Raw genomic sequence first — 22996 nt, 5'->3', positions numbered from 1 at the left:
GCTCTGCTAATCAGCTGGGCAGCATTCAAATCCCTCCCAAGAGGCTGCCCACAGCTGCACTTACAGGGAACACTAGCGGGTACCCAGATATTTTAAGCATTCTCCTCCCCATTTTCCAAAGGTTGGGCAGGGTGGGCAATTAAACATTGGAACCAACTCTTGTTAGAAGGGGGGATTCACCACCTCTCAACGGCTTCAGATCAAAACCTTCCTTGATGACACACACAGCTTGGCACAGGAGGAACAGGATGGTTCTATACAGCAGGTCAGAAGAGAAGACTTAATGATCCCTCCCATCAATACAATCAAGGTTTTGTTTTGCTTATTGTTTTGTTTTTTAAGGACCCACCCAAAGGATGAGAACATCAAGAGACCTCAGCTCCCAGTGGCATGAGATCCTCAGAAAGTCGGACCAAGGTGACTTTTTCCCATGGCTCTTGAGTCATCATCAAACTGCATTTCCTTAGCATTTTCCTGCTGAAGGGCTATAAAGAGATACACTTTGGAAAAAATGAGCTGCTGACAACCTTCACCTCGGTACTTTTAGGGCTTTCCCCATGTTATGTATTTGTATGACTGGAGCTTCTTGGCACCCTATCCATGCTCTCAATATAGCAAGCACGAATGCCAGTTCTATTTCAGGCAGAGCATGCTGGGCTTACCCAACCTGTGACTTTTGATTGTCCCACACCACAACGTTTATTAAGGAGTGATGCTAATCACAGTTTGCAGACGCAGGCTTGACTCAGAGAACCAAGAAGTGAGAGTTGAAGAGTCCAGATGAAAAAGAGCAACTCAGTGGCTCTCTGCCAGACAAAAGCTGCCAGCAACACAGGATACCACATTGTGTAACAGAGCAGAATATCTACCCCAGGCACACCCTCAAAAGCAGAAACGTGCAGAGGGGTGAGATCACCCACTCAGCTCCAGCCTCTTCATGCAGAAGAGCCAAAGTGACGTAAAGGGCCTAAAACCCCTGGATCCAGCCAGGCCAGGATTCTCCTTGGCGCAGGTGGAAGACAGTGATTAAGCTGCCCTCTCACAAGCGCTGGCATAAGGGGTATGTTGGAGTCAAGACGCAACTGACAGAGGGCAGCCCTGGCAACTGCGGTGATTTAGTCAGGCCCCCATGGTTATCTAAGATATGCTGGTGGGGCATCGCAAGAGCAGGAGGGCACAAAAGGAGCTTGAAGCAGCCATACAGCACCCTCCAACTCGCAAACTTATTCAGCCCTTACAAGTGAGGGGAGCCAAGCAGGGAGGCAGTGGAGGACAAAGGTGGTGGGTTAGGGGCTGGGAAGGCAGCAGGGACAATGTGTGTGTGGGGAGGTAAGTCTGAAGCACTGTGGCCAGAACCCACAGCTGTGCAGCTAGAGCTCGCCACCCACCACCCCCAGGCCCAAGCTGGACCCCGGAGCTCTGCCACCAGCATTCTTTAGATTTTGCCCATTTGTGTACTTCAAAACACAAAAAACTAACACACTTGGAAAGAATAAAATCGCAGAGATAACGTGCGCTGCAAGCAGTCACAACAATAAGAGTACGTGTTGGGAGGGGAGTGTGAAAGAGAGTGTGCGTGTGTGAGAGAAAGACACACTGAGCTGGCTGCAGGGGAAATCTCAGGTTAAACACTGCACCGCCACTTTAAGAACAAGACTCACCCTTCACAATAGAACCCAGAGCACAGCAAGAGTTTCCCCAAGCCAGGCGCTGCCCACCGCCCTGCTCTGACATGGCTTATAAGAACAAGGGGAGGGAGAGACAGAGAGACTCAGGATTCGGCAGAGCTAGGTTTATCCTGCCTCTACCGTGTGGTCTAGGGCAAGAGCTTTCACTCAACGGGGCCAGACGAATACCCAGAGACCAGCTACTCCAAGATAGGCCCAAAAAAGCCAAGAACGGAACACCACTGGTCACTACCTACAGCCCCCAACTCAAACCACTGCAACGCATTATTAAAGACCTACAACCTATCCTTAATCAGGATGCCACACTCCAGAAGGCCCTGGGTGACAGGCCTGTTCTCTCCTACAGACAACCTCCCAACCTCATGAGGATTCTCACCCACAACCACAATCTATACCGCAGGAACACCAGTCCTAGAATTTTTCCTCGCAACAAGGCCCATTGCCAACTTTATCCACATATCTATGCTGGAGAAACCAACACTGGACCTAACCAGGTTAGTCACAGAATCATGGGCACATTCTCATGTTCCTCAACTAACATCATATATGCCATCATGTGCCAACAATGCTTTGTATATTGGACAGACTTCAAACTCTCTTAGACAAAGAATTAATGGGCATAAAACAGACATAAAAACACTCCTGATTCACAACCCTGTCAGTCAGCACTTTAATGGAGTGAGCCATTCTGTTAATGACCTGACAGTTTGCGTCTTAATGAAGAGAAATTTTCACAACAGTTTGGAAGGAGAGGCTGCTGAACTCTCGTTTATATTCAAATTCGACGCATTAACAAGTGGTTTGAACTGGGATGGGCATTTTCTAGGTCATTATAGGGGCTCTTATGCATACTTGGCTTTATCTAATTCTTGACTCTCCTGCCTCCTTCTGCCCCTCTAGTCTCTGATTTGCTCACCTTGATAATATTTTTCTGATTTGTCAACCTTGATTACTATTATTGGGTCTCTGTGCCTTAAATATTGAGTCTGTTCTGGTATGGCTCTGGTCTGAAGAAGTGGATCAGTCCCATGAAAGCTCATCACCTAATAAATTATTTTGTTAATCTTTAAAGTGCTACTGGACTGCTTTTTTGTTTTGATAGCATATAAACTAGCACGGCTATCTCTCTGTCACTAGGTTTTAATTAGATCACAGCAGCTGGGTGGTTCAGTCCCTTGGGGACAAGTTTTCAAACATGCCCAGGAGCCTAAAGATGAAGACAGGAGCTTGATTAAGGTTGGATTTTTCACAGTGCCTGGGCAGGTGAAGTGCCAAAACCCCACTGATTTCATTGAAAGCTGCTGAGGTGTCTCTGAAAATCCCAGCAGGCACCAATCTGCCTCTTGAGATGTTTAAATCCCTTTGAAAAGCTAGCCCTAAGGATCCAAGTCTCACTGAGTTTGGCTGTTTTAAAAATCAGATTAAAGCAGTTTTGAAAGATTTATCCCTTATCTCTCTGGGCCTCTGGCCCTTCATCGGCACAACGGGGCTCAGCATTCCCTGTCAGCTGAGCGCTTGGGTGGCCACCCAGAAGAGATTCAGGTGCTGCCGAGCTGATGATCAGAGTGCCCACAGCCAGGATTTCTATGGTGGTGTACATCTGCACATGCCATGGTGCACATAAAATTTAATCCACCGCTGGGTGGGGAAAACAGAGGGAAAACTGACAGCCATCTTTCCTTTGCCCTGCCTTATCTATTTGGACCGCAATGTCTGGGGAGACGGATGATCTCAATGTGTACGTGCATTGGCTGCCATAATGGGGGCACTGATCCCTGGCACGTTACTGTATCAACATATATTCAACAATGGGGATGAGGCAGCTTGCAGGGTTGGGTTTTAGCCATGAGATAGCAACCTCCTCTGTGGTCAGACTACCATTTCCTGAGGATAAATCTTGCCCAGGGATGTCAGAAGCACATGGGACAGCTGGGCTCTGATGGAATCGTACACCCGTATCTCTCCCCCACACTGTCTGTGTATGTGGTGTCTGTTACGGTAGTGTGAGATCGTAGGTTAAAACTACACTGAGCAGACGTAACACAGAGGCCAGCTAGCTGTCGCACTAAGCCCAGAGCGGCACCTAACAGAAGTTGTGCTGGCGAGACGCGGATTTTTGCAGAAAGTCATTAGGACAAGATGTTCACGGAAAAGGAAACAAAATTGGACTGCAATCTTCTAATGTGTAGATTTGCTTCTTTAAATGGTACGTCACTGAAAGGCTACGTGATTACAAGCAGCAGTCCCGCTCATTTTTTCCATCCGTGGGCAGAATAAATTTTGCTGTGTGCACTGAGGCATGTGCAAATGTGCACCACCAACACACGCTGTTGGCTGTGAGCGCTCTGCTAATCAACTGGGCAGTACTCGAATCTCTCCTGGGCGGCCGGCCAAGCGTTCAGCTCACAGGGAACACTGCTTACGCAACAAGCATGTTGTTAGGAAGTCACCCTGCCCCATGCCCAGGGATGTACTGCGCTGTGCTGAAGTGAACGCTCCTTGTCTGGGTGAGTAAGTGTAGCGAATCTCCAGCCACCTAAGTGCACTGTGTCACTTCGCCTTTAGCAAGCTGTACGATCCCCTGCAGGACTCAGCTGGCCTTCACCCTCCCTGCCAGAACTCTCAGCTCTTCCCCTTCTGTATCTTCATGATGCACCAGAACACAGACACATGCCTGGCCCTAACTCCGCTTCCTCTCGAAGGCGCACTCAGGCGTCTGACGTCTGCCCTTCACCTATCCCACCCGATCTTAGGCCAGGTTGGAGTGGACCTTCATTAAAATGCCAGACAGAAAGGGAACGACCTGGTGACAGGGTCCCCGCCTGCACGACCCAGGATTCGGTGTTCAGTTAAGTGACAGAAGGGAGATTTCCCTATCAGCTCTGAGCACTCAAGCTGGGCTCCTTCTGGTGTCTTCATGCAGCAGGAAAGGGCCTGCAGCTGGGAGGTGGCTGAGGAATCTGTCCCTGTGCTTGCTCTCTCCGAGCCCTGTTGGCTCCTATACGGCTGTAGCCAGCAGGTGGCGCTGTGGCACTAGCTCTTCAGCGCAAGAAGAAGCCAAGGCTAAAGAACCTGGGTTTCTAACTAACTCTGTTCCTGCTCTCTCCCCCACAGGCCCGACAGCATCACGAGGAGCAGGGAGCGGCCCTGCCAGCGCGGTGGATTTGAGTCACCAATGAAACCTGGACTCAGCAAAACAAGGAATGAAAGAGCAGCGCTTTGCCAGCAGCCGTCTCTCTGCAGGATGCCGTACACCGGGGAGAAAAATGTGGTTCCTGCTAAAGAACGTGGTGGCAATGCAGCGAGGGAGAGGCCCTCAGGGCAGAACAGGAAGAGATCTCCCCGGCCTTTTCCATTCCATTTGCTGTGATCCTGTTACCTTTAGCAACGGGGATCCTGGACACAAATACTCTTCCCGCTCATCGACTGGGAGACGGGTGAACAGCTGCTCTGGGCAGGACGCTGCCGTGTGACACCATGAGGGGGAAGGAGACAAAGTCTGCTTGCAGCACAGCTCTTCCCCCATTTCTCAGCACTCCCGGAAGCTCTCTTCCCCCAAACCCCTCCAGCTTCTCCTGCCCCAGGATGCTGGGAGCGCGGCCAGCAGACAGGGACAGGCAGGAAGGCAACTGAAGGAAGGACGGATTTTCACCGTGTGTTTCCAAGGCAAGCTGCGGCATTTGGAGGGCGCACACCAGCGTTCTCACCAGCTGCCAGGGTGAAGGATGTCCTTCTGCGGCTCAGAGAAAAATCCCTCTCCAAAGCAGTCACACGAGTGCGTCATGTCCATCCCGCCTGGGGCTCGGCCCGCACAGCTGGCTACGACCTGTACAGTGCCTATGAGTGTGTGATGCTGGCTATGGCAAAGGCCATAGTGAAAACTAACATTCAGATTTCCTTCCCTTCTGGATAGTTTGGCAGCGTAGCTCCATGTTCTGGATTCGCTGCAAAACACTTTGTAGACGGTGGTGGTGGGGTCACCGAGGAGGATTACGGAGGAAATGGTGGCGGTGTCCTTTTTAATGTCGACAAACAAGATTGTGAAGTTAAAACATTTTAGGGTCTTGCCCAGCTGATCTACGAAGACATTTTCCATCCTCAGCTGGAGGAAGTTCAGGTTCTAGACGGTAAGAAAGGTGGCACAGGTGGCTTCAGTTCCACTGGCCAGAACTGAAGAGAGATGTCAGATGTAATTAATTCTTGGTGTATTTGGATTTTATTGATTAAAGATTCTTTTTGTTTAAAAAAAAAAAAACACACCACCACCTCAAGCGCGGGCAACCCCTAACACATCAACCTAGCTACACTGCTCCTGGAGGTTAATTTTTACACCCAAGAGCCACAGGTACGCCAGCAGTATTCTTCCGTCAGCCTCACCAGCAGCTTTCAAGGGGGTGGACATCAATACCCGCAAGGGGAACTTCCTTCCATCACTGCAGCAAAGTGCATACCCCAATGCCAGAGCAGCACTTATCCTGTAGACGCACCCTGAGGCCTTCTATTTCATTAGGAGGGCGGTGAAGCACTGGAATGTGTTACTGAGAGAGGTGGCGGAATCTCCATCCCTAGAGGTTTTTAAGTCCGAGCTTGACATGGTCCTGGCTGGGATGATTTAGGTGGGGTTGATCCTGCTTTGGGCAAGGGGCTGGATTAGATGACCTCCTGAGGTCCCTTCCAGCCCTAGGATTCTATACCATTCCATGATCTTGGTCAGGGAAGCAGCAAGGTCAGTGCAAATAATTTTTTGCTGTTTTCGCCTTTCCCCTAGGCTCTGTTCCCAGTCTATTCTTGGTCAAAGCAGGGAGCTGGGGCAGTGCTTTCCACGCTGCGTTAGTACCAGTGACCAGAACGGAGCTCTTGGCAAAGCTGCTCTAGAGTTGGGATAGTTGCCCTGAATCCCACTGGAGCTGCAAAACAAGAAGACTCTTCTTGCGAGAGCTGCGGAAATACCCCGTTCCTGCGTATTTCTGACCTGAGATGGGAAGTGGAGGAATCTTATGCCGGGACCAAGAGCGTGAATGATGCAGACTCCTGCCGCCTAGGCAAACAACATGGGCCCGGGCCTGCCCTGCTCAGCTTTGGGAGAAGAGCGGACTGGTTAAAACAGAAGAGTGGGGAGTTGGGGAACTGGGTCCTGTTGCCAGCTCTTGGAAAGGGGGGTGGGTGGGTGGTACAGAGAGTAATGCTTAGATAAGGTGACAGAGCTGGGACTACTGGGTTCTACTCCCAGTGCAACCACTGACTGGTTGACCATGACACTTCCCCCATGCCTCAGTTTTTCCCACACCTATAAAGCCATGGATAATACATTCTTCTCAGGGTGCAGGGAGACTTTAGTTAATGTCTGAAGAGCCCCCCTGAATCTTCAGAGAGCAGGTGTAGGGAAAGTGAGCCCCAGAGAGGGGACAGAGCATGAGGCTCAGCAGTAGAACCCAGGAGTCCTGACCCCCCAGTCCTGAGCTTCAGCTGCAAGTACATCTGAGCCCCATAAAACACAGTCTGAAAAAAGAGACTGTCTCATTACTGAGCAGTTTGCTTCTTCACCAGTGAACGCACCAGGCACTGAGGAGACACACACAGTACAACACAGGTCCCAGCCCACTAAGAGCTGGCTTCAGAACCAGAAAACTGAGCCCACCAGAGCCAGCAGACCCATTCAGCCTTTCAGCCCCAGCCTGCTCCCTTGAGCATCACTTAGAGCCATCAGCCCCCTTGTCTGACTCCCTGCACGGCACAAGCCACAGTACTTCTCCCACACAGAGCCTAACTACTCGTGTATGACCGAGGGCTGGTCTACACTAGGCTGGTAAACTGATTTTAGACACACAGTGGTAGCTATGGCAATTGCATGGTTAGAATCGACTTATCTGGCCAACCTCCCTTACACTTCTCTGATATTGACGAGTCCAGGGGCCGATGGCCGACCCCAGATAGTTCGATTTCATGCATCTCTACCAGGCGCGCGAAATCAAATCCCAGAAGACCAATCCTGATCGGCTGAATCTTCCGCGGATTATAGACAAGCCCTGAGGCACCAACCAGACTGGGCAAGCTCAAGAACTGGAGCACCCACCACTTCCCTGGGCAGTTAATCACCCACACTGGTAAACACCTGGGCCCTAGATCCAGCTGGAGTTTTTGCAGCTTCCCCTGCCTGCCGAAGGTCCTGGTCTGCCAATCTCTGCAGACATCAGAGTTGCCCATGAGAGTTTAGACACTAATCAAATCACCGCTCCATCTTCTCTTGGATCAGCCGGGCAAATTGAGCTCGGTCCGTCTCTACCAGACAATTTTCCAGCCCTCAGATGGGTTTCCTGGCTTTTTGCGCACTCTCAACATATCTGCAACATCCCTTTCACAACACAGGCACCAGAGCTGGACGTGGGATCCAGCGTTGGCTCACCAAGGCCGGGTGCAAAGGGAAAATCTCTCTTCCCCTACTCACTATCCCCATTGACACCCATGGGTCCCATTAGTTCTTTGGGCCTTAGGGTTGCTTCGAGAGCTCATGCTAACTGCCCCTCCTGCAGGTCAGCCAGTTCTCCACTAGCGCCCCATGGGATCCCTGTGCCCAGAGAAGCCAGGCCCACTGCCCTGCTCCCCCACTCACTCATGCTCTCTATGTCCAGGGAGTCGACCACAGAGCGCTTGTGCTCGTCGCTGGCGATGGCACGCTCAAACGCCTTCTGCTTCACAATCTTATTGCACTCCTGATACTTCATCTTGGCATCTTTGTCGTTTGGCTTCACCTTCACCACCTGGACGGACGAGAGCACAGAGCTCCTTACAGGCCAGGGCCAGGCAGGAAAGAGAAACCGAGGGAAAGGCAGACAAAGGGGGAAGCCCAGGTAGGGCACCAAGAAGCACAAGACTAGGCATTAGGCTAGGAGAAGGGGACTCTTTGGTCCTACTTCGAGCTCTGGGAGAGGAGGGGACTACAGTGTTTGGACCAGAGGAACTGGAAGGCAGATTTCTCCTCCTACCTGTAGGAGGTGGTGGGTCTAGGGTTTAGAGCAGAGGGGCTGGGAGACGAGGCTTCTGAGTCTGACTCCTGCCTCTGACAGAGGAGTGGGGACTAGACCCACGTTGAGAGCAGGGAGTCTGAGAGGCAGGGCTCCCGGGTTCTACTGCTAGCTTTGTAGCACTGGGCACATCGTTCAGTCTCACCCACTGAAAGCACGGTGATCCTCTCAACAGACACCTTCGTTATGGTTTGGGGGAGCCTAGCAGCACTACAACTGCTGGAGAAGTGGGGTGGGGGTCAGGAAAGGGCCTCCATCAAACTAAGCCAAGTCTAGTTCTGGGAATAGAGGCAAAGACCAATAGTGTTTAGAAAACATCGGGCACAAGCTATCGATACTCATGGCATACAATTAGCCAAGGCCTCACTGTGCGATAACCCACCCCCCCAACATGCCATCTGCACAAAGGCCTGTGGGAGACCTCACAGACAACCATGAACCAACACCTCCAATGTCAGGATCTGTCACATCTTTTCTAAACCAGCCCCCGGGCTCAGCGCAGCAGCGGCAAGTCCGCAGCCAGATTCAATGGCTTTTTGGCCCGTCCCCATGGAGTCTGGGCCTCGTCTGTCATTGATCTGGTGGTTCAAAAGCACAGCAGTAAGAGGACTGAAATGAACCATCCTGGCTTGGACAGGGAAGTGGACATCCCACAATGGCGGGTCGCTGATTTCCTGCTCCAGTCGCCGAAGGGGGAGGGGACAGCACACTTCCAGCCAGCTGGGCAGGTATCATAAGGGAGTCTTACAGCAACCTACTGCCCTGCAGTGAGCAGGGCTAGCTGAGAGAACAGGCAGGGCATGAAACACGACCCCCATCTTTGCATTACACGGGGAGCCCAGCAGCGGGCACAGCATGCTACGCAGGGCCCTGCTCTCAGCAGCAGTGAGCAGGTGGACCAGGGACACACAAGGGGTAGAGGGAGGAAGTAAGGGGGATGTTTTGTTGGCCACCATGGCACCTTCGTGTCCCAATCAACGGAATCTCTGCGCTGACCCAAGGAGACAATTCTGCAGTCAAGCGGGCCTGACTGATAGGAAACATTCCCCAGAACAGAGGCAGAAGAGCCGTCTGCTCAGGATCATCCTAGTGCTACCTCACCCCCTGACCCCATTTCAACCCAGCACCATCCTTGCTGTGATGCCCTCCAAGGCTACCACTGCTCTCAGCTGCAACCAGGTGACCACCACCACTCTGGTGCAGGTGGCCAGGGGTTACCAAAGGCAGATTTCAAGCTGTGCATCGCAATGCTGGAGGGACCAAGCTGGGATCCCCCCCACAGTGCACCCTGCTGGCACTCACCGTCTCGTAGTCACGCAGGGCCGCCTTGAACTTGCCCAGGGCCATGTTGCTGGTAGCTCGCCGGTAGTAGCCTTTGATGTACTTCTTGTCCAGCTCGATAGCCTTGGTGGCGTCGGCCAGGGCGTAGCCATAGCACTCTGTCCGCAGGTAGGCCAGGCTGCGGTTGCCGTAGTAGATGGCGTTGGAGGGGTTCAGGACAATGGCCTCACTGTAATACTTCACGGCGTTCTCGTAGTCCTTGCCTGCGGGGAGGAGAGCAGAGATGGGGCATCACTGGGCTCAGGGATGGGTAGGGCCAAGCAGCACAGAGGCCCTCCAGGGAGAGAGGAGCATTCTGAAAGATCCATTCGGGGGCAGTCACCGCAGCAGGAGGCTGCTCACAGCTCTGGGTTGTTTCTGAATGCTCCCTGACACGCCAGCAGGCTCAAGGGTACGTGTCAGCTCAACAGCTGTAAACTCATAGAATCCGAAGACTGGAAGGGACCTCAGGAGGTCATCTAGTCCAGCCCCCGCCCCCCACCCAAAGCAGGATCAACCCCAACTAAGGCACCCCAGCCAGGACTTTGTCAAGCTGGGACTTAAAAACTTCCAGGGATGGAGATTCCACCACCTCTCTCAGTAACACATTCCAGTGCTTCACTACACTCCTGGGGAAATAGTATTCCCCAATACCCAACCTACACCTCCCCTCTAACTTGAGACCATTGCCCCTTGTTCTGTCATCTGTCACCACTGTGAACAGTCTGGATTGGCGAACATCCTCTTTAAAGCCCCCTTTCAAGAAGCTGAAGGCTGCTACCAAATCACCCCTCAGTCTTCTCTACTGCAAACTAAATAAGCCCAAATCTCTCAGCCTTTCCTCTTGGGTCATGTGCTCCAGCCTCTTAATCATTTTCGCTGCCTTCCCCTGAAGCCTCTCCAATGAATCCACATCCTTTCTATACTTGGGGGGCCCAGAACTGGACGCAATACTCTAGATGTGGCCTCACCCGTGCCAAGTAGAGGGAAAAAATAACTTCTAAATCTGCTGGAAATGCTTCTCCTAATGCACCCCAATACGCTGCTCGCCTGCTTGGTTACAAGGGCACACTGCTGACTCCTATCCAGCCTCTCATCCATTGTAATTCCCAGGTCCTTTTCCGCTGCATTGCCACTTAGCCAGCTGGTCCCCAGCCCTTAACACTTCTTTGATTCTTCCATCCCAAGGGCAGACTCTGCACTTCTCCTTGTTGAACCTCATCCGATTTCTTTTGGCCCAATTGTCGAATTTGTCTAGGTTACTCTAGACCCTGTCCCTATCCCCCAATGTATCTACCTGACCCCCTACCTTAGTATCATCTGCAAATGTGTCATCTCTCCCACTGGCTCTGCCAACTTCCTCCCCTGCTGTGCCAGCCAGGCCTTCCCGAGGGTGCGAGCCTGCCTGCTCACGCCATGGCTAGGCAGGTCAGACAAGAATTAGAAAAGCAAGGGCTTAGCTGAAGGTGTTCAAGCATCTATTGCTGCCCCCATCTGGCCAGTAAAGAAACCAGGCAGAACAGAAGAACGACAATTATTACCCAGAACTAAGCAAAGCAGCCAAGCAAAGGGCTCCTGCATTAGCAGCTTACCCAGAACTGCTGCATTTATTCCCCCGGCCCCGGAAATGAAGTGATTCTCTGTATCTGACATAGGAGAGGATTTCTGGGGCTTTCAACTGAGCCTACTGTCTCAAGTACCTTCTGCATTTCACAGCCCCCAGTGCCGTATGGTCTGACCCATGGGCTACCGTGATGCACCAACTATATTTCATACCATTGTGAGAAACATGCTAGAAAGAGAAATACTTTTACAAACAAGACCAACAGAGCATCAAGTGGATGCTATTTCAGAAGTGAGCAGGTGTGATGGGATTCAGGGGTCCCCAAGCACTGCACCCCATCCGCAGGCAGGAGTGACTCTCACTTAGCAGGTAGAACAGGAAGTTTATTGGGCGACAGAGGCCCAGTTTCTCACAGAGGTGTCAGTACAGCCGGCAGAGACAGTCATTCCAACCCGTCCTGGGGAGAGGAGCCCATGGGGTGCCCCTCTGGGGTGTAGCTTCCCCCATCGCCAAGCTGGCTGCCTTCCAGCTGCCTCTTCCCCCAGCTTCCAACTGCCGCCTCTGTGATGGAGTGGGGGATACCTGTGTGTATGTGAGTGGCTCACAGAGGGTGTGGGGCTCCTGCTGAGGGTAACCTTGATGACCAGGTAACACCTCTGTACTGCAGACAAAGGAGGAGGTGGAGCCTGAGGGGTATGAATTGGAACTGGGAGTTGGAAGCAGTTAGTCTGGGCTGAGGGAGAGAGCAAGACCAAGGAGGGGGCAAGGCCCTGGCTCTGGGGGCCCCTCGGGGCCTCCTCTCCCCAACATGAATTGGACTGGCTGTCTCTGCCTGCTGCACTGACTCCTCTGTACAATGCTGTGTCCTGTCGGCTAATAAACCCGCTGTTCTCCTGCTAAGTGAGAGACTCTCCTGCCTGCGGACGGGGTGCAGAGCTTGGGGGACCCCAGAACCCCATCACAGCCTCTCATTCAAAAAACCCCCTTTGGCTCCTCCCTCCTCTTTGTTCAGGACAGAGGTCTTACCTGCCAGCCTAGGTTATAGACCCAGGGTCATCCTTAGCCGCTGGGAGCTGCTCTGCTTGTCTCACACACATCCAGCCTGAGTCTCACACTTGCACTCCCCCAACTCCATTACAGCGGGACAAAAAAGAATGTGAAAAACTAGGGCAGCCTGTGCTGCGGTGCTGTAACCACAGGGCCTACAACTTACCATTTCAAAATCTCAGTTAAAGAGAAACTGGTGCAGTACTTAGGAATTAAACTCAGGGCAGCAGGTAGATCAAATGCCACAGTATGGGTGGAATGCATTGTACCTTTCCATGCCAGTGGACACTAAAGTTATGGCAAGGTTCACACATTTTTGTCAGGAGTTTAAAGTGGGATATGCAAAAAAGGCAGGACCTTTATACAAGAGTCTTAGAAGACATCAGTGGACTTAGCTAGAAAAAACAAGGGCAAATATTAAGAGAACATTAATAAAGGCTCCGGTCTTGGCTGCCGTAATAATGACATTTCCCCTTTGCATTGTACCCCAGTGTACAAAGAAATCTGCATTGTCAGTATGATTACACAGGACCCAAGGAGAGACCAACAGTTTAGTACTTTAACAGCCCTCAAAAGTAAATTGAGCATATGCAACCAAGCCACTCTTGCTGTTTACTGGACATTGCATAAGCACGAGCAATTGTGGTAGTGAGCGCATTTTTTAAAAGCCACCATGACTTAGTAAAATTGGTACCTCAAGAAAAGTCTGTCCGCAGAATGTGAGAGTATTAATAAGGCTATGCTGTGGGTAACTGTAATAGGTGCAATCGGTCACTCTGGAACAGGGGTCAGCAATCCCCAGCATGGGCACCAGGAGTGCCATAGGAGCTGATTTTCATCAGCACACGAGGCGGGCCTGCCCACCCTCCTCCATGCAGCCAGGAGCTTGCTCAAGCCATGCCACCTGTGGGTCAAAAAAAGTCCAGCTAATGCTATCAACCACCACCTAAACTGTAACACTGTAAAACAAATGTATTTATCATGTGTGAGTGTTAATGACCTGTACTACTGTGGTACCGATCTCATCCCCAGCACTTACTATTCCATCAGCGGGATGCCCAAATTTGCAAACGGGATGGAATCAGGCATCATCCTACAGCCTAATGCTGAATACACGGTGGAAAATGTGGAAGGGAGAGCTGGATGCACCACACACATTAAATTCAGCCAGCATTGCACACAATGCAACAACAATACGACTGATCTGATACAGGGATTAGGGTACAGTTATAATATTGGAAAGTTTTTCAAAATCCTTTAATGAAGCATCGAGGATGGGACATGAGAAGCATCGTAGACCTGTTGGGAGGCTCAAGCTGCAGCATGTCTGTGTGGAACACAGATGTTGAAAACCTAAATCTAGAAACGAACAGCGTCACCAATGGGATGGAAAGGCCGTGAAAACAGAAGGCCATATTAGCCTATAGCTTAATCGACATGTAATAGCCGTTGATAACATACATTTGATTGCCCAATGGTTTGAATTCCTCATCACCACTATTCTTTCAATGAGCAATGGTTTGGAAAACAATGCTTCTTTGGCAGTGGCCTGGGCAGCAGAGGGAGACAACAGAAATGAAGTAATCAACCAAAGCGTGTTACAAATAAAGCTATAAAATCTGGCCCACTTATTAACTGGCGCCACTTTTATAACACTGATGCAGGAACAGAAATAGAACGTTACTCCAGATTTCTTACAATTTGCTAACTCTGACAGGGTGTTGCTCATAAACAGCGGGAAGAATAAAAATATTCAGATTTGCATGGTTCTCTCAGGGTGGACCCAAGCTCCAATAAAGTACCTTTTGCCAACACTGTAGGAACCCCAGTAAGCATTGATGTTCAACACTCCCCTAGCATGCACCTGGCCACAGAAACAGGTTCTGAAATCAAACAGGCCTGCTGCACAAAGAATAATGGGTGGCAGCTGTGAATGCTATGCCACTATTGACATTAACAGTACAAAAAAGGTCTGGCCTCCACTGGTACAGAAAGAATTGGCCACCGATGTGGTGTGAGTAAATTATTTGGTTTGTGCATTGGGATAATCTAATTTGACAATGCATGAACAAACCCGTCCTAGGTTCTGCGTAAAGGTAACAAACACAAACACACGCTTTCCAGCCAACCAGCAGTGTAAGTGTGCTCACTGAACGCATCACTCTTCCTGACAACAATGATCTACTGATCAGGTTATTTCCCATATTATGCTATTACATGGATGCATACAGGACACAGTAACACAAACAGGGAGCTTTGGTACCCAGAGTTAATCTAATTCAGCAGTTAGAGGAGACCATGTAAAAGAGGAGGTAGAAACACGTTGGTGAACCTTACAGAAGGTAGCAGAAATGTATCATTTTATAGACGAACAAAATGATTTACTCGGTGATGAGCTTTCGTGAGACAGACCCACTTCCCACGAAAGCTCATCACCGAGTAAATCATTTTGTTCATCTTTAAAGGGCTACATTTCAGCTGCTTTGTTTTGTTGGAGTACAGACTAACATGGCTACCTCTCTGTTACTCCCAGAAGGTGTCATCTCACTACCTATAGTCCGAACAGCCTAATTTTCATGATTGTGCAAGCAGTTATTGTAATTTCCCTAATTGGAAAGGGCTGTTGTATGCTTTATCAAATGAAAAATGCAAAATTACAGCAGCAGATTGGAAAAAAAAATTGGCTTGGCTAATAACAAAGCTGTGCTAATATGTAAGGTTTAGGTACTTACAATCACAAGACCACGGATATTACCAGATATTTTTATGGGGTAGCCGTATTAGTCTAACTTCACAAGCAACAAGGTGTCCTGTGGCACCTTACAGATGAACAAATTTTTTAGCTCATGACCTAAGAAACGTGTTGGTCTCCAAGGTGCCACAGGAGTGCTTGTTGTTTGTGTAGGTATTTGTATGTTATTCAATATGCTTTTCTATTATATAATCAGGAATGAACACTATACTTACAGTGTTCCTTTTATTGCTTACACATTGCTCATATAGAAATGATTATATTAAGGACATGGGAGTCCTTCCAATGCTCATAGAATTATACTCTTCAATCAAAATCCTGGACCTAACATTCCCAGGCCTACCATATGGAAACTACAATGGAAACTAAAAACTGTCTACTGGTCATAGATGGGACCGTGCTGGCCAAAGGAGAGACGGGACATGAATGTGTGGATGGGAACGTAAGGTAGCCATATAACAGTGTTTAGCCCATTGGGTCACATTCAGTCCGTGTATTATGCTTTTCTAAAATGATAGGTAAACATACTCCCCAAAAAAAGATGAAAAGCAGGGAAACGTAAAAGAGAGAATGCCTGCAGCACAGGACGTGGGACAAGACCTGAGATCATAACCACAGGCAGCAAAGCGAGGCCATGCTAGGAGCCAAAGACAGGCAGAGGTTTGCTTACAAGTTCCTCAGCTACTGTGGCTAAGACAGAGTATTCCCAGGTACTAGGCAATGGGTGTTCATAGGACTGGAAGGACCTCAAGCAATCATCTAATCCAGTTTCCTGAACTCATGACAGGACTAAATAATATCTAGACGGGTGTTTGTCTAACCTGCTCTTGAAAATCTCCAATGAGGGAGATTCCAGAACCTCCCTAGGCAATTTATTCCAATGCTTAATTGCCCTGATAGTTAGGAAGTTCATGTAAACACATCCAAGAAGACTAGCCCAGTTCCAACCCCAAAGGAGTACATGAGGGTTTAAACAGAAGGGATGAACATGGATGTTTTGTCTGAAACATCAAGAGCAAAGGAGAGGTAACAAAACAAAAGATGTCATAAAGCACAGGTGGTATGTAAATTGTTTGTTTCACCCATAAACATCATTGTACACTCCCCCTCTTAATTCTTTGTACAAGATGAACCTCTCTAATCCAGCATGCTCTCATTCAGCAACATCCATAATCTGGCATTATTTTAGTAAACTAAATGACTATTTATCACGGAAATGACCATGTTTCCCATGGTCTCATAAAGTTTGTTTCCAGCTACCAGTCCCAGCTGTCAGCGTTCAGGGCTGTTATTTAGCTGTAGTAGTAGGTAGTCTGTCGTGTCCAATGATGACGTTTTGAGTTTGCACAGGCTCATCAGTTGCGTACTCGCATGTGGCTGAGGAGTCCAAGCTCTGAACGGCATGGGCATTCACAGTGGGGGCAAGGGAATTGTCCTGGCTCAGTTGGTGCGGCTGCTGCTATTGCATTCTTCCTCTCCCAAGCATCAATGAGGCGTACGTGTACGCTCTTATTTAGCTGTAATTTACCCGTAAATGTCTTCTAAGAGCCCAATAAGCTGTGGAAGTCTTGTTAATGCTGCTAGACAACATTGACCTCCCACGGTCTGGCAAATTCTCTCATTCAGCACAGGTCAGGTTCCAAGGGTGCTGGATTAGAGAGGTTCAATGTGCACTGGCTTAGGGGATGACTTGCTGTTGAATGTGCTGGTCAATTAACATGAGCGTACACGCAGCGCACCCAGGCAGAGTGTGGGACATTGGTAACATGCTTTATAGACCATAAACTCGGCCAAGCCTTTCTGCCACCAACCTAAGGTGTGGTCTTTCTGGGTACCAGTGTTGTGGTCTGCTGAACCAACCATCTGCACAGAGCTGGGTCAGCATATGGAGAAAACACACAGGATGGTTGCTGCGTCCACAAAATCCGTCACATGCATTGAGTGCTTCTGCCCTGAGAGATCATGCTGAAGCCACCAGACAACAGTCCCCCAAAACACCGGGTAAAGTCTGGACTGCCCAGAACTGGAGAAAAGCCTGGAGACTATTTCACTGGTTGAGGATGAAGCGCCCAGCTCCTCCGCCCCCCGTGGAGCCCTGGCTTGCTGTTGCTTTCCCACAGGATACAGCAGCTGCTCTATCTGGAACACTAGCTCGCTGGCTGGCACCCCCTTCTACACGGAACAACCTGGCATGGGCAGGTCCCTGGGGCCGGGCACTCCCACCCCCCCGCACCAATCCCCTTTTAAATGAAATCATCAATCATCACAGAGGTCACTGAAATCAGTGAAGGGCACAAGCTGCTAGATCCCAAGAAATCCAGCACAGGGCTCAAGTCCAGACTGTCCCTTCACAGCGATGATTGCTCCAGGGCTTGTCCAGTCCCGATACAATTTCCTTCCCTTCCTGGGGTTCAGATCCTGTTAAGGTCAACTTTCAAGGCCAGAAAATATTCTCCCTGATAATCAGCCCATGCTTTGTTTCATCCCCCTGTATTGCAGTAACCTTCTCAGCCATGGATTCTACCAGGTACTTATGCACTGCCCACCTCCGTCACACAGCCTGTAGTCATTTGCCCAAATTAGGCACGGCACGTGCCTCTCTCTCTACGTGTGTGTATACATGTGTGTATATATACACATATATCTCCCTCCAGCCTCCCGACCGGTTCATTTTTGCTTTTTTCTGAAATTTCCAACACCCTCTTAGCACTAAAGCCTCCAGAAATCAATGTTGTATATTTTAAAGGGTGGCAAAGGAAGCCCCTAGTGGCACATTCACTGCAAATCACAGACCTGAAGTTTTATCAAATCCAAAATATGAAGGAGGACAAGAAACAGGATCCCTGCAGGACTAAAATCAATTACATCACTCCATTTTAAACATAAACAAATTACTCTGCCCCTGCCCCCCCAACAATACTTAAAACACAGCTACATGTTCACCAGCACTCACTTAGAAGTTAGGGCTCTGATCCTCCTGGCATTTGATAGCACCTCTCTCATACAGCACTTTCTTTTCCTAGATCTCAAAGCTCCTCCCAATCCTCAGTGCACCTACTTTCACAACACCCCAATGAGGTACAGCAGTGCTGTTTTCCCAATGGCACAGAGAGGCAAAGTAAGACTCTCATTCTCCACAAGGCTAAACTAAGGAGCCATGGTCACCGGGCCATCCTTCCTCTACACATGTTTAACTTCAATCTTTACAGACACTCTCCTGAATTCCCAGGGACCACTCACAAAACTGTGTATGTAGTATAGGGGCTTTAACTCTAGTGAAGAGATACCTGAGAAGTTGATCTCACTACACACTAAGTCAGGGACAGCTTCTAGCTACATACACTGCCCAATTTCCATGCACCACAGCTCAGTAAGGCAGGAGTCAAAGCCTTTTTAGAAGTGCTATGAGCCCTCTTGTTTCAGGGAAAGAGCCAACTTCCAGGCTCCCCTGATGGGCTGCCTGCAGAGAGGAGGGTTAAAGTGAAAAAGAAATGACTGACAAACAGCAAGAAAGAAAAGAGGCTCCCTCCTGCTGGAAAGTTCCCAAAGCTGGGATCACAAGATGGGGTCTTTTTAGCACAAGGCCAGCCAGACACTCCCATGGACAGAAGAAACTCAGGCATAAAGACAAGGGGTCTTACTGAGCTCACACACAAGGCCTCTTCCAAGAAGGCCACATCCACTCTTGGATTGCATGGCATGGCAGGTATTTCTCAAGGCAGCTCCCAGATGGCAGGGCACAGCCAGTCACTCCCTGTTTATGCTCAAAAAACCACCTCTGCCTGCACATTGCTCCCAGAGGCGGCCAAGGTGCTTCTGAAGCCTTCAGAACCAAAGTCACAAGGTGGGACCCTATGGGAACCAGTGCCCTATTTGCAACACCCATTCACAAGGTCTTCTGTCTCCTGCCAGTTTCTTGCTCCAATAATTGAATCTCATTTAGCTTGGCTCAACAAATCCTGCCCTGAGGGAGTATGCCCACTCTTGCATCAGACTGTATGCCCTTACCTCAGGGCTTGTCTCAACTTGAAAGTTACTTTCGAATTAGATAGGGTGAGAATGTAAAGCAGAACAGCCATTCAGGAATAACATCATATGTGCACACTATTATCCAAGAACAAGAAGGCCTTGCTCTGCCTTGGCCTAAGCCATTTCCAATAGGGATTCAACTCATTTGAAAAAAGGCACTCTTATTCCAGAATAAGCACTTGTCCACACAAGGTATTTCAGAATAAGGGAGAATGTAAATTTAAAACAAAATAGTCACTCCAGAATAACTGTGCGTGTGGATGGTCTTATTCCGGAATAAGTATCTGAAACCGAAAAAGTTGCCCTAGTTAAACTATAATGAATACTGCTATGTGGACACTTGATTTATGAGGGACTTATTTCTGGTTACTTTTATCTGATTCATCACCAGTTCAAGATCAACCAAAATAAACCTGGTTTGAATGGAAATAAAAGTGTTCACACGTGGAGTTTGCACTGATTTTTTTTAAACTGATTCAACTGTACAGTTATTCCAGAACAGCGCCATATGTAAAGAAAACCCTCTGACAGATCAACATCTCTTCTAACACTAACCCTATCAACAGATTATTATGTTGATCACTTCAGCTGACCGTGTTCACACATACAAGGCCCTTTGCTAGCTCAGCCTCTCTTACTCTGATTTACACACTTTAAATGTACCAGCGCTCTTACAGCAGTACAACATCCACGTGGACAATTAAACCAGTGTAAATGTGTTTTGACTAGTACAGTTTATTCCCCTTAGCGATCACCGTACAACTGCTCCTATATGAAGGCTTGTACTGGTGTAAATGCTTTAATTAAAAAGAAAATCACTTCCTGAGAAATAACAACTAAAACCTGCAAGGGCAGAATAGGCCTCAGTGGTTAGAAGAGAGAACTTGGCACTGGAACTCCTGGGTTCTACTCTCGACTCTAGCAAAGACTGCTCAGAGGACCCTGAACAAAGTCACTTCCTGTGCCTCTCTTTCCCCAAATATAACATTAGGATGTCCAAGGGAATGTAGCAGCTAATTAACAAATCCTTGCAAACTGCTTGGAGAACCCCAAAAAAGAGCAACATAAGGGGGAAAGCATTCGCTCTTTATGCCAGAATGCACTTTTCATTGCCCTCATGTCCATCCTGCAAATTGAGTTCCACATGGTGGCAGTGGCAAGGGGATCAAGTACACAAGGCAGTGTTTCCATTGCTCATGTGAGGCTTCTGTCCTGAACAAAACGACAAATAGCAGCGAGGATGAAAACCTTGAAATCTTAGCTAGTGCTTTTCATCAGCATCTTTCCAAACTCTGTACTAAGCAGATCAAGACCATTGTTCCCTTTTTACAGATAGAGAAACTGGGACACAGAGAAGGAACACGTCCTGCCTATGGCCAATCCACAGGACAGGTGCAGAGTCAGGAACACAAACCAGGAGCCAGTCCCCAGCTCTAATGACTACGCTCAACAACACTCCTGCATCCATCCATCCATCCCATGTAAGGCATGCATTTTTAATGCTGAGGATAAGCCACCTTCGGAACAAGTTACAGAGGGTGGTCCGAATTCTCTACCACCAACCACGTTTAAATGAAGATGGGGCGTGTTTCAAAGAGATCCGCTCTAGGAACTATTTGGAGGCTGTTATATCTCCTGTGTGATAGCAGGAGCCAAGGTAGCTTTTCACAGTGGTCCCTTGTGGCCTTGGAATTCAGGACTACGATGCTGGTGCCCTGACTGCTACTCCTCTGCTCTCGCCACTAGGCAAGGCTGCCTCTAGCTATCTACCACCTTCTGTGCTGCCCACACACTCACGCTCTGGTAGCCCCTCTCCACTGGGCTCCTTGCTGGCAGGACCCTCACACAACCATCGCTCCCACACATCTTGTGAGTCCCCATCTGGTTCCCCCCCCCCGACCTCTCCCTAGAATGGCTCCCTCTGTGGCAGTCCCCCACCCTCTGTGACTCTCCCGCAGTGGCATCTCATCTGGCAGTGCCCCCAGTGCTCTCCTATCCGGTAAGCCCTTCCCCGGCTCACTATCTAGCAGTCCTTCCTCCCAATGGCACCCCCAACGGCTCCATATCTGGCAGTCCCTTTCCCCCAACTCACTGTCGAGCAGCCCCGCAAGCGAAAGGCTCAATATCTGGCAGCTCTTAATTCAATGGCTCCCCCACAGCTCACTATCTGGCAGGCTCCCCCCCCCCAGGGCTCCCTATTTTGCAGCCCCCACCCCGAAGGCTCCCCATTTTGCAGCCCCCACCCCCGGTACCTTTGAAGTACACGTTGGCCTGGATCTTGAGGGTCTCCGCCCGCTCCAGCGCCCCCGCCTCCCCCTCCCGGGGGGGCCGGCCAGGGCCGCCGCTCTGCTCCGCCCGCTCTCCCTCCGCCATCGCCGGGCCGTAAAGCGACCCTAGCAACCGCGCGCGCCCAACCGCCCCGGCGCCGAGCGCTGCCGCAAACGCCAGGGGGGAGGAGCCGCAGGAAAGGTCGCAAAGGAGCGCACGCGCGCTGGGGCTCCAGGCCCCCTCCGGCGGCGAGGGGGCGGGGCACGCGGCCCAACCATAGAGACGAGGGGGAGCGAGGGAAGAGAGACTCCGAACCATAGACTCTCGGGAAGGGGGCCTAGAGCGGCTATGTTCGGCCCTTACCCCACCAACGTTCCATTGGGTGGCACCACAGTGGGACTTAATTGGTCGTTACCTGGACTGGTGGGAGGGGCATGACTAGGTGGCGACAAGGGGAGAAGGTGTGATTGGGTATCAGCTGGGATGAGGGTGGGGCATGACTGAAATGTGCCAAAAGAAGGAGGCATGATTGGGTGGCACCCGGGGGCAGAGATATGATTGGGTGATACCTGGGATGAGGGCGGGGAATGACTAAGGAGGGCCAAAGGGAGGAGGTGTGATTGGGTGGCAGCCAGAGGAGGAGATGTGATTGGAGGACAGCAGGATGGGGGCAGGTTTAGGTGGCATTCGCGGGAGGAGATGTGATTGGGCAGCACTACGGGAATAGGCCAGAACATGTGGCACGTTGGTTATGATTGGGTGGCACTGAGGGAATACCCCTGAGCCAATGTGCAGGACACCCACCCTCACAGAGCCCGCTGCTGGGGCGTGCGGTCGCGGAGCCACAGGACTTCAGCAGGGACAGAGAGATCCAAGAGTCGCCCCCCCCCCCCAACCAACCCATGGCCAAAGTTGAAGACCAAAGTTCCCTGCCCAGGGTCAAAGTCCAAGGCCTGTAGCTCTGTCTGGCGTGGCTCAGTGTTCAGATCCCCGCCCCCCAGGATTGAAGCCCTTGGACTTTGGGGCCTCCCCCCAGACAGCGAAGCTTGGACTGGCTTAGTCTTCAGTTTCCCCTCCTGGGTCCTGTAGTGATTTTTGTTGTCAGAAGGGGATTGTGGTGCAATGAAGTTTGAGACCCCTTGACCTAGGAGGCTGAGATCCCAGAGCTGGCGGTTAGCTACGGTCACGTTGCGTGTGTTTGCCGCAAGGAGAGAGGGCCAGGGTCTGTGCCATCAGTGCCATGTGCACCCGGCAGTGCTCTAGGGCTGTTGTGGGTGCCCAAGAGGTAGGTCCAAAACAGGACAGG

General features: G+C 50.2%; 1 protein-coding gene across 1 annotated transcript in view; it reads right to left on the bottom strand.

Moving 5' to 3' along the window:
• Positions 1–21819, bottom strand: part of PPP5C (protein phosphatase 5 catalytic subunit) — a 48275-nt gene extending 26456 nt beyond the window's left edge. Inside the window, exons 1-3 of the mRNA XM_075016405.1 lie at positions 21675–21819; positions 10013–10254; positions 8299–8446 (exon numbers count right to left, since the gene is read on the bottom strand). Coding sequence (XP_074872506.1) covers positions 8299–8446; positions 10013–10254; positions 21675–21795 — 511 coding nt within the window. The 5' untranslated portion in view covers positions 21796–21819. The remainder of the gene's footprint in view (positions 1–8298; positions 8447–10012; positions 10255–21674) is intronic.
• Between the last annotated feature and the right edge of the window lie 1177 nt (positions 21820–22996).

This window comes from Carettochelys insculpta, chromosome 22 (assembly GCF_033958435.1).
Source record: "Carettochelys insculpta isolate YL-2023 chromosome 22, ASM3395843v1, whole genome shotgun sequence".
NCBI classification, from domain to species: domain Eukaryota; kingdom Metazoa; phylum Chordata; order Testudines; family Carettochelyidae; genus Carettochelys; species Carettochelys insculpta.
The sequence above is the reverse complement of the archived record's forward strand: the minus strand, read 5'-3'. Positions and strand labels throughout refer to the sequence as shown.